This window comes from Tupaia chinensis, unplaced genomic scaffold (genome assembly GCF_000334495.1).
Source record: "Tupaia chinensis unplaced genomic scaffold, TupChi_1.0 Scaffold000362_1, whole genome shotgun sequence".
Taxonomy (NCBI): domain Eukaryota; kingdom Metazoa; phylum Chordata; class Mammalia; order Scandentia; family Tupaiidae; genus Tupaia; species Tupaia belangeri.
The window spans coordinates 4380121-4397103 of record NW_006159859.1 but is presented as its reverse complement, the minus strand read 5'-3'; the positions used below and the strand labels follow the sequence as shown (position 1 = coordinate 4397103).

General features: G+C 36.0%; 1 protein-coding gene across 1 annotated transcript in view; it reads right to left on the bottom strand.

Annotated features, from left to right (window-relative positions):
- BLTP1 (bridge-like lipid transfer protein family member 1) overlaps nt 1-16983 on the bottom strand; it is a gene marked incomplete in the record, with an annotated part of 179272 nt that overhangs the window by 36564 nt on the left and 125725 nt on the right. The window contains 10 exon segments of the mRNA XM_027773678.1: nt 1607-1754; nt 1955-2060; nt 4142-4204; nt 4730-4820; nt 5548-5657; nt 10903-11026; nt 12263-12390; nt 12581-12781; nt 13335-13561; nt 16395-16454. Of these exon segments, the coding sequence (XP_027629479.1) occupies nt 1607-1754; nt 1955-2060; nt 4142-4204; nt 4730-4820; nt 5548-5657; nt 10903-11026; nt 12263-12390; nt 12581-12781; nt 13335-13561; nt 16395-16454 (1258 nt within the window).

Here is a 16983-nt window from a genome sequence, read left to right as displayed (position 1 = left end):
CTTTTTATTTGCATGTAGCCTCTCATTAAATGGTAAGCTCTATGAGATTAGGTTTATTTGCCTCCATATTATAAGGAACATTGACATAAAAAAAAGCAAAATATACAGGATACAAGAAATGGAAAATTATTTGTTGATGGTAACACATATGCTGATGTGCTTGATTGAGCCAATATACAGTGTATTCTGGATGGGAAATCTCATTTTGTATGTTGTAATGATGTATAGTGAATGAATGTAAATAAAGAAATTAAAAAAAAAAAAAAAAAAAAAGGCAATGTAAAACATGAATGGAAGTAAAGAGATACAGATCATCTTCCCAGGAGGGCAAATGTCTGACTTTTAAAGAATTACCATTAAAAGAGAAAGTTGAAGACAAAAAGAAAAATTTATCAAAATGATTCTAAAATGGTATATTCGATAACATTCAAAGTTTATGTTTTAAGATATACCAAGAAATGCTAAAATATGTAGGAAAAAAGTTTATAAATAACTCAAATGTGGACACCCCACATAAATTTAAACAACAATGAGATAATGAAAAGACCCTAAAAACTTTAGGTAGAAAACAATTTAAAAAAGTTACATTTACAAATTTGAAAAGGATATCAACCAAAATATGGTAAATATTAAAGTTGAAAGATAACTGAGATATTCTTCTTCAGAGAAGAAATAATTTTTAGATTACAATTCTGTACCCAACCCAGTAATCAATCAAATAGGAGGAAAATAAAGGTATTTTAGACATTAAAATACACAAAATAAAGTAGATCTACTTAACAACTTAGAAAATTATTTGAGGATTTACTCCAGAAAAATAAGGGAATAATCCAAAATATGCTGATTAATCAGAGTTAGGAGTTGGTAGTTTTAGTCCAGGAAAAGAAAGAACTGGAGTTGTAGTATTAGTCTAGTGAAAGGAAGTCTGAATCCCTACAGATCAGAATGGAGAAGACGGATGATGGAGCCAGTTTGTCATAGATCAGCTTTTAATTACAATTTTTGTGCTTAGCCACGTTTTCATTAATACCATTAGAAATTTTTACTGTTACATTATGACTTCTCTTGAGGGTGGCTTAAAGTAGATCATTTCCAAAGATTGTTTTGACTCTTTTCCACTCCTCCTGAGAGCATATTCTGAGGATTTGAATATTTCTTTATTTCATTAATAGCATTTCATCTTATTTCTGTCTTCCAAGAATTTATTGAAATCTTTTCATCCATGGCTAACCACTTCCCTTTACTACTTTTTATAACTGTATTTCAGTTACATTTCTTCTTACAAATTGCTACTTTTTAATGCCAGAAAAAAATATAGCCTTCTCCTTTAAGTCATAGCCACATCTTTATTTCCATTTTCTTGACAGGGATTATCTTAGATACTAAAGTTAAGTGATTTGAGTAAACCCTTGTAAATTTAAACAAAGAAAAAAGTAATGCCACATGGAGCGAAATTTTATTAGTCAACTATGGATATGTCTCTCAGTTCTAACTCAAGACATAGAGAAATAAAATTTTTTTAAATGAAAAAAATCTATAATACTTCAGACTCAGTTTTAAATTCTGAAATACTATTTAAGGATCTAAAAACAAAAAGGCTACTCACGAAGGTTTTCTGTAAATATAAAACCGTTCTCTCTCATGGTCTTCATCCTTTTCATCCTTCTCAGAATCTTCACTGGTAGAAGATAAACTGTCATCCCTTCGGCCCTCTTCAGATTGGAAAGGAATACTGGGTGAAAAGCTTCCTGGAGTTTTGGGGGAACTGAACACGGAACATGATCCTTCACTATTTGATGAGTAATGGGATGGACCTTCGATAGTTACTGACAAAAGGTCCAATTCTGTCTCCTCCGGAAACTGATGGTAAAAAAGAGAAAATATGAATCAGATTTCACGTTTCAAGTTCCTTCTCAATGAAAAAAAAAAAAAAGGAAAAGAAAGAATATGGGAGTTTTGGGGGAACTGAACACGGAACATGATCCTTCACTATTTGATGAGTAATGGGATGGACCTTCGATAGTTACTGACAAAAGGTCCAATTCTGTCTCCTCCGGAAACTGATGGTAAAAAAGAGAAAATATGAATCAGATTTCACGTTTCAAGTTCCTTCTCAATGAAAAAAAAAAAAAAAGGAAAAGAAAGAATATGTAAGTTTAAACATTTTAAAATTCAGAGTTGAATTCCTTACTCTGAACTGAAAGAAAGGTCAGATTTAAGAACATATGAAATACACTCCAAGGAAGGAAACAAGTCAACCACAGAAAGTCACGCCACTGACACACTAAAAATCAGAGTGAAATTTTACTTTACATAAACACACATTAATTAGGATACATTAGTAATTTTTTAAGCAGGCGTTAAACATGTAGAAACAAATAAAAAATGTGATCAACTGTAAATCAGAATGGCAAGAGCAATTAGTGATGGAAGAGCATGCAGTGTCATAACAATACATTGTCATCTCACCATGCTTATATATGCTTTGCCCCACACGGGTGGAAGAAAGATGTGGACATAATTGAGTAATAAAACATGTATCAATCAAACTTGAGAATGCTGTATTTTAAGGTAAACTGTATAAACACTATGTCACTAGTTTTGGTTTTTATAGGAGACCACTGTAATTAAGTAGGTCAAAGAAACAACAAAATCTCTTGTGACCTAATTTCAATTCCCAGCTTCAGAGTGCCTCTTGAGTATCATTTGCAAATGATAGGCCTTTGAAGAGTATAATGTGCAAGATAATGTAATTTATTGTTAAAAACTATTAGGTGTGGTTATTAGCTATATAGTGAAACCCTTTAATCAAAACTCCAAACATATGCAGAATCCAGGTATACTTTATTTTATATAATATACATATTATTGAGTAGCCAAGTAAATCATTTTATTTTTCAAACTATTTTCTAATTTTTAAAACTGATAAGAGTTTATACAGATAACACTGTGTTTTATATTTATTTTATATTTAACCATGCCTAATTATGTTCCTTAATTTGTAATTATAATATAATCTCATTATCCCCATTATCTAATATCTGATTTATGATTTTTTAAAAATAATTTTCTAAACAGGGTACAGTGCTATTTAAAAATAGGACTTGAGTCACTTCAAATATTAATGCCTTTAAAAATCACTTAATTACTTAGAATCCACTCAATTCACATGAATTGTTTCTCAGTACTTTTTTTTGGCCTAGTTTTTGGGATTTTTTTTGTTTTTTGTTTTTATAAAAGAGGACATGTTTGTCAAGCTCACTATAACTATGGGATATATGGGACTTGAGCTGGAGAGTAAGCAAACAGAAACAAAATGTATTTGAAATGATTACCAGTTTTTAAATGTAACTTGACAGAAAAACTGAAGACGAAGACTTAAGTGACATATATAGATAGGCAGATATAGATTTAGACCTATCTATATAGATACATTTCTACAAAAACAAAATTTTAAAGATACATGTGTATCATTAAAATTTTTACTTTTATATAACAAAGATTTATATACCTGGTATATGTCATGTGTGTATATGCTTATCTTCAAAATTCATTTTTACTTTTATGATTATATTTACTTTATGAATTATAGTATTTCACTTATAAAATGAAAATTCTATTTATATGTGATTGGTAACACATTTTTCAAATTGTCTTGAACATGAAAATACTTTTTAAAATGGATAGCTCTATAAATGCTCTTTTATACCAGTGACTCAAGAAGAAATAACATTGATTCATTAATTTGTTCTGAGTTAGGTTTGGTTCTAAAGTTAATTAACTAATCTTTGTTTTAGAAAAGATTCATTTTTTGATTGTAAGAAAAAAATAACTTAGGAATTTAGGAAATAACTAAAATATTACAGTTTTTGGTTTATGATTTGATTAGATTGATTTGATAAGCTGAATTAGTCTCCTTTAATTTATAAGACTAGAATATTAAATTATATAGATGTATAAAAATACATGCAAGAGCTTATGAAATACTATGATGAAAAAGAATTTAAACAATCTTAAAGCTTTATGTAAAATATTTCTGAGGTCTGAGTTTAGTTTGAAAGGAGAGGAAGAAATTTGAAAGCAGATTTGCAGTGTGGTTAATTAGTTTTAAAGCAAAATATATGTTGTTCTTGATAAGTACCTGAAAATACCCTTCCCCAGGACAGCTGGACTGTGGTGTACTTCCCCATACTGTATTTTTCAACTTAATTAAAATAATAAGAAAATTAAAAGAACTCATGAAAAATAAAAAATAAACAATGGTTTAAAAGTAAACAAATACACAAGAAAAACAAAACAAACATTTAAACATAAATTATAACATGCTATGAAATTAGAATACAACTTTGAAGCTGACCTTTCTTCCTTCTGGTTTCTGTTAATACCTCTCTATATATTCTGAACTAAATAAGCACAAATATTCCACATTTACATTTGCATAAAAGACAAAGATTTATGTGTATTCTTACTTGAATGAAAAATGATTCAACGAAAACCTTCCTGCCTAAGAGCAGGCAGTCAGGAAGAAAGTCTTTACGGAGTCTACACTGTGCACGTGAGGCACTGACACCTGCAGGCAGCAGGGTCTCAATGACACATGAGGGCAGTGCCCCCAGCTGGCTATGTACAGATAGTTGAATCATCACAGTCAACGTTCTGAAACTGTGTAATTTTGTCATCTGTAGAACTATTAGCAGTGTGTAACTCTAACAAGTAATATCTCTCTTACTGTATCCTGGATATTAAAAGTTACTCTGGGCCCAGGAGATGCTGCATCCACACGGATTTCTGGGAGCTCTTCAGTGTCTCCTACTCGAGAACTGTAAGTAAAATGTAAAGTCATAAAACACTAATATTCTCATTTAAAAATATTCCTGGACTTTATAAAAGTTTGATTCATGGCATTAACATTCTATTTCTAAATATTTACTTTATCAAAGGATTGGGATTTTGTATCCCATTTCTTAACCTTTAGCATCCCATAAAAAAAGACTCAATGTTTTCATTAACTCAACCTTTTCCAAAACTAAACCACATTTAAAAAATGTATATTTCTTACTTTATAGTGCTGATTTACTATTAAACAGTATTGACTTCAAAAGGATGTAAAATTTCAATTCTATCATATGCTAACTGTGTGTGTAATCACTTTTTCTAAATTGACAAGTTTAGGGCAGTGGCTGCTACTATGAACATTTTCACAAAATTTGTCTAAATAGCAGTGCACTATATTATTAGGTTGTCAGGAAAGTCATGACATATTTTTTCCATGGTTTTATATGCAAAAATATGTCATGACTTTCCCCACGACTCAATAAAAAACATACACTGCACTGTGGTATAAATGTGACAGGAAAGCCTCAAACTTCTCACTTCGATAGTATTCACTACTATTGCAATTTTACCAGTAAGGTCCATTTATTGCTCTCTTAATTTAATAATTTCATTAAGTAGATCACAATTAAAAAACAAGAAGAAAAAGTAGGGGGCCTTGTTTAAAGAGTCAGCAATTTTATTAGTTGTTTCACTGGTTAAAATATATATTACCTTGCCCTTTCCATTCGCTTAAGAGGTGGTCTTCCAGAAGCAGAAATGCTTTTTGATCGGCTATAACTTGGTTTGTAACCCAAACCCCACTTATCTTTTAGGGAAGCAGCCTAATGAAATGGAAGAGAGAAAAGGTGACTGCATGAGATTATTTATTGTAATATTTGACTTTACATAAAATTAAACATTTTTCTATTAAATAAATTAGCTTGTGTTCTCCACTCCGAATGTCACTTCATAAATATGGGTAGATAAAGGAGGGCAGGGCTCTGCTATCCTTTGTCACTAATACTCATTAGGAGGGCCCTTTAATGAAAATAGGGGCTACCAGCTGACTTGAGAGAAAACAGAAAAGGAAAAAAGAAAAAGATTAGAGACAGGAGTAAGGGGTATAGAAATAAGATGAAAAGAAAGAAAATTATTTAAAAGGAAAGAATGGAGGAAGAAAATGAGAATTAAAAGTCTCTGGGAGAAGGCTAGGTTGGGGGAGGTGTGGCAGAGGAGAAACCACAAGTCATCTCAAGTACACCTCAGGGCACTCCTGCACAAAACTTCTCTTTGTTACCACAAAGGAAAGTAACTTTAATATTCGGTCTCCAAATCCCTCTTCTAGAACCCTTATGGTGAGGGGCCTAGATATTAAAAAGATTCTATACAGATGAAGCTTGGAATCAAAGAGGGCGAAGGGAATTGCGAGGGAAATGCCAAATGAGACAATTATTAAAATGCAGATAAAGTTTCAAAAATATCCCTAATGCCTTCTCTCTAGTTTTAACCATCTGTTACCAACTATAAACTACAGTATAGACAGCAGTTAAGCAATATTTTAATTATAGTGTGTCACATTCAGGTAGATAGCAAAAATTTTAAATATAGAATTATTTATTACTATCAGAATCAATTGAAAAGAATTAAGTTGAATTTTATCTTTGGTTTAAATAAATAATTTAGAGCAGAATTAAATTAGGTTCTCTTGGAGTTTGGGGTGATCAAGGGAAGGTCAAAGCAGTGGCTCCTGCATCCTTCCACCCTTCCTTGACCCCATCACCTCCATTTAATATGTTTTTTATTTATAGGGTGCTGCGAAAAACTTCATTCTGGTAAAAACTGGAGGGCTCCACTGACTTTTTAAAGTTATAAGCTCATTTATCTTTTTTTGAAAAGTAGCTTTTGGACTTCTGCTTTCAAGAAAAAAAGGAAAAGATTGAGACCTAGTTACAGAACTGTAAAATGTTCTTCCTCCCCTGTCACTTTATTATTACACTTCTAAAGGCTGATTTATAGCAGTTCCTTTTATCTGGTACATCATCTAATCGCAAGAAAAAAGGCACAAGCACAATTTAAAGAGACAGAATAAGCATCAGAACCGGAGATAGCAGACTAAAAATTTAAAACAAACAAAAACTATGATTAATACGCTACGGGCTGATGGCAGGCAACAACAGCTGGGCAGTCAAAGCAGAGAGATGCGAATCCTAAGAATGAAAAAGGAAAACTAGAGATCAGAAACACTGTGACAGAGATAAAGAATGCTTTTGATGGACACAGCTAAGGAAAGAATCTCTGGGGCCAGCAGATGGCATGGAGGTTAAGGCCAACTATATGATTTGAGTCCCTCCCCAGTGGCTTGAAAAACACCCCCAGCCATGTGTGCACATGCCCAAAACCCCAAAAGGAGAATGGAGGCGAAAGGATCACCACATAGCCATCCTGTCCTGTGGGGTACATTCTCTTTTTTTTTTTCTTTGTCTCTGATGAGCGCACATGTCCCATAGCAGGGAAGAAAAAAAAAATCTCTGAGCTTGAGGATATATCAAGAGAAACCTCAAAAACTGAAAAGCAAAGAAAGAATAGACTTAAAAGATAAAACAGTGGGCTAACCTCTGGCCAGGTGATTAAGGCAACTGGATTCCACATGGTCAACCACATGATTTGAATTCCAGACCAGCAGCCTGAAAAACACAGTGTGTGGGGCCCAGCAGGTGGCAGAGTGATTAAGGTGCTGGACTCCTACGTGGTCGATCATGTTTCAAGTAATTGACCTGCCAACTAGAAAATTGTGCCATGTGCATATGCATGTATGCCCAAGATTCCGAGAAGAGGGTAGAGAAGGGATTACAGCGTGGTCATCTCCCCCTAGTGGGTGATTTCTTTCTCTCTCTGGCAAGCACACGTGTTCTGTGGCAAAAACCTTAAACAAAACAGAAAAAAAATCCATGTTGTATGTATTCATATTCATGACCAAAATCCCCAAAAGAGGGAGAAATGGAGAAGGAACTGTAGCATGACCATACTCCGTGGGGAGGTGCTTTCTCACTTCCCCCCCACTTGTCTCCCTCTGGCAAGTACATGTGCCCTCTGACAAAATAAGAATATAAATAAGCCAAATAGAATAGGATATCCAAAAATCTGTGGGCAACAACAAAAAGTGTAAATACATGATAGAAAAGAGAAAGGAATGGAAGAAATATTACAACCAATGATGACTGAAAATTTTTTTCAAATTATGTTAGATGCCAAATTATAAATACAGGAAACTTAGAGAACACTAAACAAGATAAGTGCTAAAATTAAAAAAATAAAAATCTACACATAAGCATATCACTTTTGAACTACAAATAAAAAAAAAAAAAATCAAAGTTAAGGAAAAAATCCTCCAAGGAGAAAGAGAAAACATATCATACCTATAGGAGAACAGATAATTATATGCTACTTCTCAGAAACCATGCCAATAATAAGGAAGTACAGTGAAATTCTTAAATGTTGAGACCAAAAAAAGAGCCCACAACCTATATAGAATTCTACATATCCTTCAAAAGTAATGAATAAATAGTCTCTGAAACAAAATTTGAGAAAATTTGTTGTTGGCAGATCTACCTGGCAGGAAGACACATACAGAGTAAAAGGAAGTGAATGAGAAAATTGTATCATAGAAATACTAAACAAGAGAAAGCAGGATGATCTATATTAACTTCTGACAGAACAAACTTAAAAGCAAGGGAAGTTATCAGGGATAAAGGAGAGCATTATGTAACGATGAAGGGATCAGTACTTCAAGAGGACGTAGCAATCCTTAACGTGTGTGCACGCCTAACAACAGCATATAGAAAATTCAAAACACTTGACGAAAAACTCCTGAAACTAATGAGCCATTATAAAGCAAAATCTAATAGAAATGTAAGGAGAAAGGGATGAGTCGACTGTCATTAGAGGCATCAATACTCCTTTATCAGGTATAAACTGATCCAGCACACAAAAGTTAAGGACATAGTTTAACTCAATAAATAGGATTAATCGACTAAAAAAAATCAAAATCTATAGTCTCCTTCAACACAGCAAAATTCAAAATATATTTTTTAAAGTCTACATATTTTTTCCAGGAGCGAGAGAGACAGAAACAGAGAAAGATACATGACCCCCAATAAGGTTTCCTTGCTATGATCCACCCCCAGCTTTGTCCAGCCCCAGATAATGGGCACACGTGTGCTTGGTACAGAGAGGTCTCCAGAAGTGAATCCAGAACTTCTTCTCCATGTGGGTCAGCCTCACAGAACATTTTCTTTTACCACTGTGCAACTGTCCAGCCCCAAAACTCGGATTCTTCTCAAGTTCACTTGGATCATTCACTATGAGAGACCACATCTGAAGCCATAAAATATATCTTAATAAGTTTAAAATGCATCAGGAAAGTCATGGCACATTTTTGCGTAGAAAAACAGAAAAATATGTCATGACTTTCCCAATGACCTAATATAATAAAATTAAATCAGAAATCAACAATGGAAAGTTTGTCAGTTTCTTAGAAAAGACAATATACTCTTACCACATGATCAAATGACCTTTTAGTATTTACCTAAAGGAAATGAAAACTTCTACATAAAAACCTGCTCATGGATTTATGATAGCTTTATTCATAATCGCCAAAACTTGGAATCAACAAAAAGTCCCTTCAGTAGGAGAATGGATAAACTGGGTACATCCAAACAATGGAACATCACCAAATGCCATCAAGCCATGAGAAAAACATCATGGGAACGTCAATGTGTATTACTAAGGGAAAGAAGTCAATCTGAAAAGGCTACATACTGTAAGATTTCAACTATATGACATTCTGGAAAAGGAAGCATTATGGAGACAGGAAAAAGATGAGTGATTGCCAAGGGCTGAAGTGAGGGAGGGATGAGTAGGCAGAGCACAGAGGCATTTGAGGACAGTTAAACTATTCCATATGACATTCTAATGATGGGTAATTGTCACACATTTGTCAAAACCTACAGGAGGTACAATCCCAAGAGTGATCCTGATGTGAATGAGTCTTTGGGTGATAATGATCGGTCAACACAGGGCAACAGGCGTAACAAATGCACCAGTCTGGTGGGATGTTGACAGGAGGAAGTGGTGTGTGTACAAGCAGCAGGAAAGGCAGCCTCTGTACTTTCTTGCTGTGAACCTAAAACTGATCTAAAAATTGGTCTTTAATTAAAAAAAAAAAAAGGTAGAAAAAGGTAAAACGGTTTTAAAAGAAGTAGCTTTTTTCACTACTAGACTCACACTCTAGTGGGGGCAACAAAGCCTGCAAAAAATAAAGACTAAAATAAAATACCGAGCCAGCACAGTGACTGAGGTAAATTCTTACCATGAAGAATGGCCTATGGGAGGAATCAATATCTCAAAAGGTTTCACAAGTTCACGTTTTTTTGCAGAGATCACACTAGAGACTTAAAAGCAAGTGTGGTTTCATGAAAGGCAGACAAAACACTGGATAGAGCCAGAGACTACAGAGTTCCACCAGCACAATGGGAGATACAGCACTAGTCAGATTACTTGATCTGTGGCTCTGTTTCCTCACCTTTAAAATGGAGAAATAATACAAGCTACCCAGCAGGGTTATTGTGAGATTTAATGGGTTGCTAAATGTAAAGTGCTTTAAACAATGCTTGGTACATAACAGAGATATGTACCAACCAGGTGGCATCATCGCCAACATTGGAGGGAAACAGAACAAGTGTCATCGTTGGTAAGTCTCATACAGTAAAAAATGAAAATAGTCTAATAAAATTCTTTTTTTTTTGAGAGGTTTTTCACTATAGGGCGTGTGCGCTTGCCATACATACAGAGAGAGACAGAGAGACAGAAAGCGAGATATCACCCCCCAGAGGGGATGGCCACGCCGCAATCCCTTCTCCTCCATTCTCCTCTCGGGATCTTGGGCACACACGCACACACGCCCGGTGTGGGTTTTAAGCCACCGGGTCCGGGACGCGAACCACGGTCGACTACGTGGGAGTCCAGCAACATAGCCATTACGCTAACTGCTGGTTCCCATAATAAAATTCTTTTTAAATGTTTACTCACTCGCATACTAGACCTCCGCAATTTTTTACGAACATCTCTTCGAATATCATTCACAGCCACAGATTCTAACTGCTGGTAACGCTGAATTTCCTGGTTTATAGTTCCTTCACTTGCACCTAATTTTCTGAATGAAAAAAAAGGCAATTATCATAAAAAAAAAGTAATAAAGATTGATTTTTACTTGCTCGTTTTAATAGTTTTTTTTACTTATCAGAACACCAAAGATTATGTATGGCCCTCTGCAAATGTAATACTTACATCAAGCAAAATATATTAAACCAAACTCTCTAATGTTTGAGAAAATGCTTCTTATCCATTACTTCAAGAGTCTCTTTGGTAATTTCATGAAAGCCACAGACCCACACTGCAGACAAATGGCTGTATGTAAAATCCTACATATAATAGACACTTCAGATAAGATTCTGGAGTAAAAGCATATTTTCGTTCAAGTCATGTTTTCCTCTGAGAATGAAACTAAGTTAGGAGGGAAATGTGAATTGAATCATTGTATAATAATCTACAGACAAGGTTTTAGGCAGTATCTCTCGCTGTACAAAAAATGCATATATTTGTGTTAAAGTCCTTGAATGCAGAAAGACACAGGGACAGGTGCATGTAGAGGAAAAAAGGTGGAGCATGACCATCACCTTTTGGGACAACAGGAGGTTCAAAGCTTAGCAAGAAGAGTATTCTTGCAGAGGAAGTATTACTTATTCACTACTATCCAGCAGGTTACTACTGCCTTCTACCTCCTCTCAACCTGACCTGCCCCACCTTGGTTCTAAGGAACTGCTAATATAGGCAAGCAAGGGAAAACGCAAATTTTGAATTCAGATACACAAGCTCAAATGGCAATTAAACTTTTCTGAAATGGTTTTCCCATTAGTAAATTTTAGATAATGCCATCTCATCTCACAAAAATACTGTGAGGATTAAATGAAATGAAGATAATATATATCAAGTTCACATAAGGTATTTAAGAAATGCTGATCTTTTTTTTCTCCTTTACAAAACTACATTCCCAAAGCACTGACGTTGGTGAAAGACTAACGTATATACTTACATACATGAAGATACGTATTAAGTATGTATACACATAGATATGCATGTGATCTAAAGTCAGCCAAGAACTGCTCAGAAATGAGGAGTTGTGAAGCACTAGATAGACCAGGATGCCAGGACAAGCTGTACCACGAAGGATGCTACGATCTTGAGCAAATGTCTAAACTTCTCTGGACCTTTGTGATCTCATGATAAGTTAAATGGTTTGTATTAGTCCAATGCCAGTTCGTTCCACTTTAACATCCTATGATTCTATTATTAGGGAATACTATGTTAAATCAAAAATTGTTTTACATACTTAAGATCATCTATTACTTTGGCCTGTTCATTCAGTTCTCTGATATCTACTATACGTTTCATTATTTTTCTTCCTCTAAGTTCTGGCTGGTTGGAAGATGCTCCTTGTCTTCGATAATCTATAGCTTCCTGAAAGATCAAAGCATATTTGTCAACATCACCCTCAGGTCACATAGCAAATATATACTATTATAAAATTAATACCTTTAATCAAAGTAAGCATGCAAGAATCAAGGCCATCACTATTAAGTAAGATGATTGGAATACGCCAGTGATTTAAATCCCATTTTCATAAGCAATCTATTCAGTTGCTACCTACGTTTCCCCATGAGTGTGCTCTGCATGCTTTCAAATGGGACTGGCTAGACTGAGGGGAGCCCCGCATCTCGGGGTCACACAGATACTCTGCAGGAACAGAACAGCGCTGATTTTGGGGCGTCAGGCCTAGTAGGTGATTTACAAGTCGCTGCCCAAAGGTGAGTTTGTGGCCATCTCCACTCACTGAACTTCCATCTGAACTCTAAATAATAAACAGTAATATTAATTTTTAAAGATTTCTTTCAACGAACAAAACTATTTCATGGTATAGTAGCAATGTTTAAAATAACTATAAAAAAACTAGTGCCAGAATGAAAGCAGAGTTGCTTTCTTTTTGACTACCAAATAACTCTCTTCAGTATACATGGAAACGTATACTTTTTAAATTCATACTTTCATTTTGTATATCCACTTTACTTTTGAGGGTTTTTTTAAGCATCTTTATTGAGATGTTATTCAAACATCATGAAATTCACCAACTTAAAATGTACAATTCAATGGTTTTTAATACACTCACAAAGTTGTATAAATATCACAGTCTCAGTGGGGAACATTTTGACTATCTCTCAAAAACCCTACATCTATTAGCAGTTTCTTCCCATTCCCTCTCCCCGGCACTCCCTTGCCCCGGTCTCGTAGGCCTGGGCAGCCGCCATCCTAGGTTCTGACTCTACAGATTTGCCAGTACACTTTTAATGTTATGAATTAATGATACTCCTTTCCAGTCTTGAGCAATTCTAACAGAGTTTACTCACCGTATGGATAGTGGGAGACATAGTATCGACCTCATCCTCATCTGACAGGTCAGCTATGTTCACCGAGTTCAGGTCAGCAATGTCGTCGATGTCTTCCTCTCCTGTCAGTGTCGTAAGGGTGTTGCCCAGAGCATTGAGCCTTTTGCCAATGTTGGGATCCATGTGGACGTCAATCCCACACATTTTCCACAGCACGTTCAGCGTCCAGGTTCCAGCACTACTACTTTCTGTTCAATGAGGAAGTCATTTTTACTGAGTCTTGAGTATAGGGATGTCAAAGTACACACTGGGTCATTGGAAAAGTTAGGACACATTTTAGCATAGAAAAGCCACTAAAAAAAAGTCATGACTTTTCCAAGGACCTAATAAGCCTATACTTGAGTAATAAACTGGATGATGACCATATTCAATGACTAATGTTTCCCGCAGCCAGATCTGTCAGGAATATTAGACCACGGGACTGACGTCCCTATGTGCAGAGAGCGCATCTGTGGTTCCATATGACAGCAACTTTCTTCCTGTGAACCAGACCGACTTATCTCCCATGGCTGGAGTGGGCCCTTCTGTGAACCAGCTCATTAGCCAGGATATATTAGGTCAGCAATGAAAGCCAAAGTTGGAAAATAAGGATCTTCCCCTAGACTTGACAAAAGGGCAGTCCCTCTCTAATGACTGAGGATGGGGAAATGAGGCTCATGAGCTAAATTCTTGCCACAAGTAAGGAAGGGGTCATTGCTTAACAGAAAAAAAAAAAAAATTAAGCAGCAAGAGACAAGCAAAGACAAGAAGCTGGAAAGAGTCCTGGTGACAATTGGGATCTTGGTGCCAGGAATTGCTGGAGGTCCCCAATTGCCCTGGTTCCTTCTCTTTCCTGAGATGACATTTCTAAGTTTAATAGAGACCTGCTAATATCCTAATAAGCCTCCCCCTGGTTAAGCTAGTTTGAGTGGATTGTTACTTAAAAATAAGAGTCCTTAAGGGACCAGCAGCTGGTGTAATGGCTATGTCGCTGGACTCCCATGTAGTCGACCGCGGTTCGTGTCCCGGACCCGGTGGCTTAAAACTCACACCGGGCACATGTGCGTGCGTGTCCAAGATCCTGAGAGGAGAATGGAGGAGAAGGGATTGCGACATGGCCATCCCCTCTGGGGATATAATTTCTCACTTTCTGTCTCTCTGTCTCTATCTATCTGGCGAGCGCACACACGCGCCCTATAGCAAAAACCTCTCAAAAAAAAAAAAAAAAAAAAAGTCCTTAAAAAGACTTTTATGTTTGCTTTGGTTATAATCCTTCTTTCTAATATTGCTGGTGGAATTTTCCTAATTTTTTGAGTTCTAAGTTTCTGCAATAATTTAGGATGAGCACTGAGGCTGGACTTGGGGAGGATGATAGGCAATAGTAAAGGGAGAAAGGCATCTACAGGTCTTAATCCACTTCTTTCCCTCTCAACATTTTAAGGGCCCTTAAATAAATATTACCTTTTAGCACACCCTGTCAAATTTTATTATAAGAGAGATAATAAAAATTTATATTGTGGGCTGGCCCCACAGACTAGTAGTTAAAGGAGCCAAATCCCACATGGTTGACCATGGTTCAAATCCCAGCAACTTGAAAAACATGCAGGTGTATGTGTGTGTATGCCCCAAATCCTGACGGGATGGAGAGATGGAGGAGAAGGCATTGCAGCACGTCCATACATCATTGGGAGATGCTTTCTTCCTCTGTCTCCCTCTCTGTTTTTTTGTCTCTCTCTGGTGAGAGCACACACCCCCTGGTAATTAAAGGGTAGTTTACACTGCATCATCATCTTAGGACATGTTATTATTTCCATAGTTGGCTCTCCATGAGTTACCTATGTTTTATAGTTGGCTCTCCATGGGTTGCCTACATTTTGTAGTTGGTTCTTCATGGGTTGCCTACATTTTGTAGTTGGTTCTTCATGGGTTGCCTACATTTTGTAGTTGGTTCTTCATGGGCTGCCTATGTTTTTTGGTCCTTTGATAGTGTCACCATCTCTCCTTTTTTGAACAAGACGTTCAGTGGCCTTCCCATTGCTCACCAAGTCAAGTCCACACTCTCTAACCTGGCATTCTTCCCAACTTATTTTCACTTAACTTTGCTCCAGCCAACTGGACAACTTCAAGTAGACACTGTGCTTTCACATGGTAACTTATGTTACTTTTGGCCTGAATTATCTCCCAGTTTTTGCTTAAGGAACATTAAAAAAAAAAAAAAACTATTTAATTTGTCTGTTAAGATTTTCAAGCCACTGGATCTGGGACTCAAACTGCAGCAGGCTCTGTGCAAATCCAGTGCCTTTAACAACCATGCCACCTGCTGGCCCCAGCTTAAGGAACATTTATTTACCTTTGAGTTCCTTTTAAATAATTATTCTGTCCTGAAGCTTTCTTTGATCGCAGCATCCTCCTATATTTGGAAATATTTTCTGCTCCTTGTCCATTTTAATATAAATTAGAATGTTAAATTTTACAGTACTTATCACTTATCCAACTTAATTTTGCAGCCTATACCTTAACTACATTATAATTTAAATGTATGGAGGATTCAAAGTGTATCTTATTCAGCTGTTTCCCCAAAATGTTCTGCAATGTATCTTGTACATTTCTGGTTTCTGATTATAACCAGTAGGTGGCATGACGGTTAAGGCGCTGGACTCCCAGATGGCCAACTGTAGTTCAGGTCCTAGACCTAGCAGCTTAAAACTCACACTATGCACATGTGCGTGTGTCCAAAATCCCAAGAGAAGAATGGAGGAGAAGGGATTGTGGCACGGCCATCCCCCCGGGGGTGAGTTCTCACTTTCTCTGTCTGTATTTCTTCCTGTGTCTCTGGTGAGTGCACGTTCCCTATAGCAAAAATCTCTCTAAAAAATTTATAATAGCTGTTAAATATATTAATATGCTGATATTATTGAAAAATAATTTTTAAAAAATTAGTGAATACCAGAATTAGCTTACCTAAGCTAATAATCCTCTGACCATTAAAATAAGGGCAGAAGTCTACATATGCGGCAGGAGTAATCCTGAAAGTGAACCTACCAGCTGCTGCTTGTCCTGTAGTCCTTGAACATACTTCGTAAGTGCCATCAGGAACTACGCCTGCACAAAATCACCAACATTGTTTTTAATAAAAATACACTTGTGATGAAATACTGTATTCCCACTTTTCACCCAAAGATTATTACCTAAATACAAATAGGATCACTGGCTTCTGTAGGTTTCCATTCCTATATCATAGAATGAAAGGGCTACCTTAATGACTTACAAGATCAATCCCATATCTCACAGTATTTAATTCTATGATTTTAAGAATGTATCTGTAGCCAGCAGGTGACATGGTGGTTAAGGTGCTGGATACCACATGGCCAACTCTGTGGTTCAAGTCCTGAACCAACAGCTTGAAAAACATGCTTAGGCATGTGTCCATGCATGCCCCGAACCCCAGGAGGAGAATGAAGGAGAAGGAATTGTAGTGTGGCAAACCCTCTAGGGGGTACTTTCTTACTTTCTCGCTCTCTTTCTGTCTCTGGTGAGTGCATACGCCCAATGGCAAAACTCTTTTAAATTTTTTTAAAAATGTTCATTTACATTTAATTCTCTCTCTCTCTCTCTATATATATATATATAA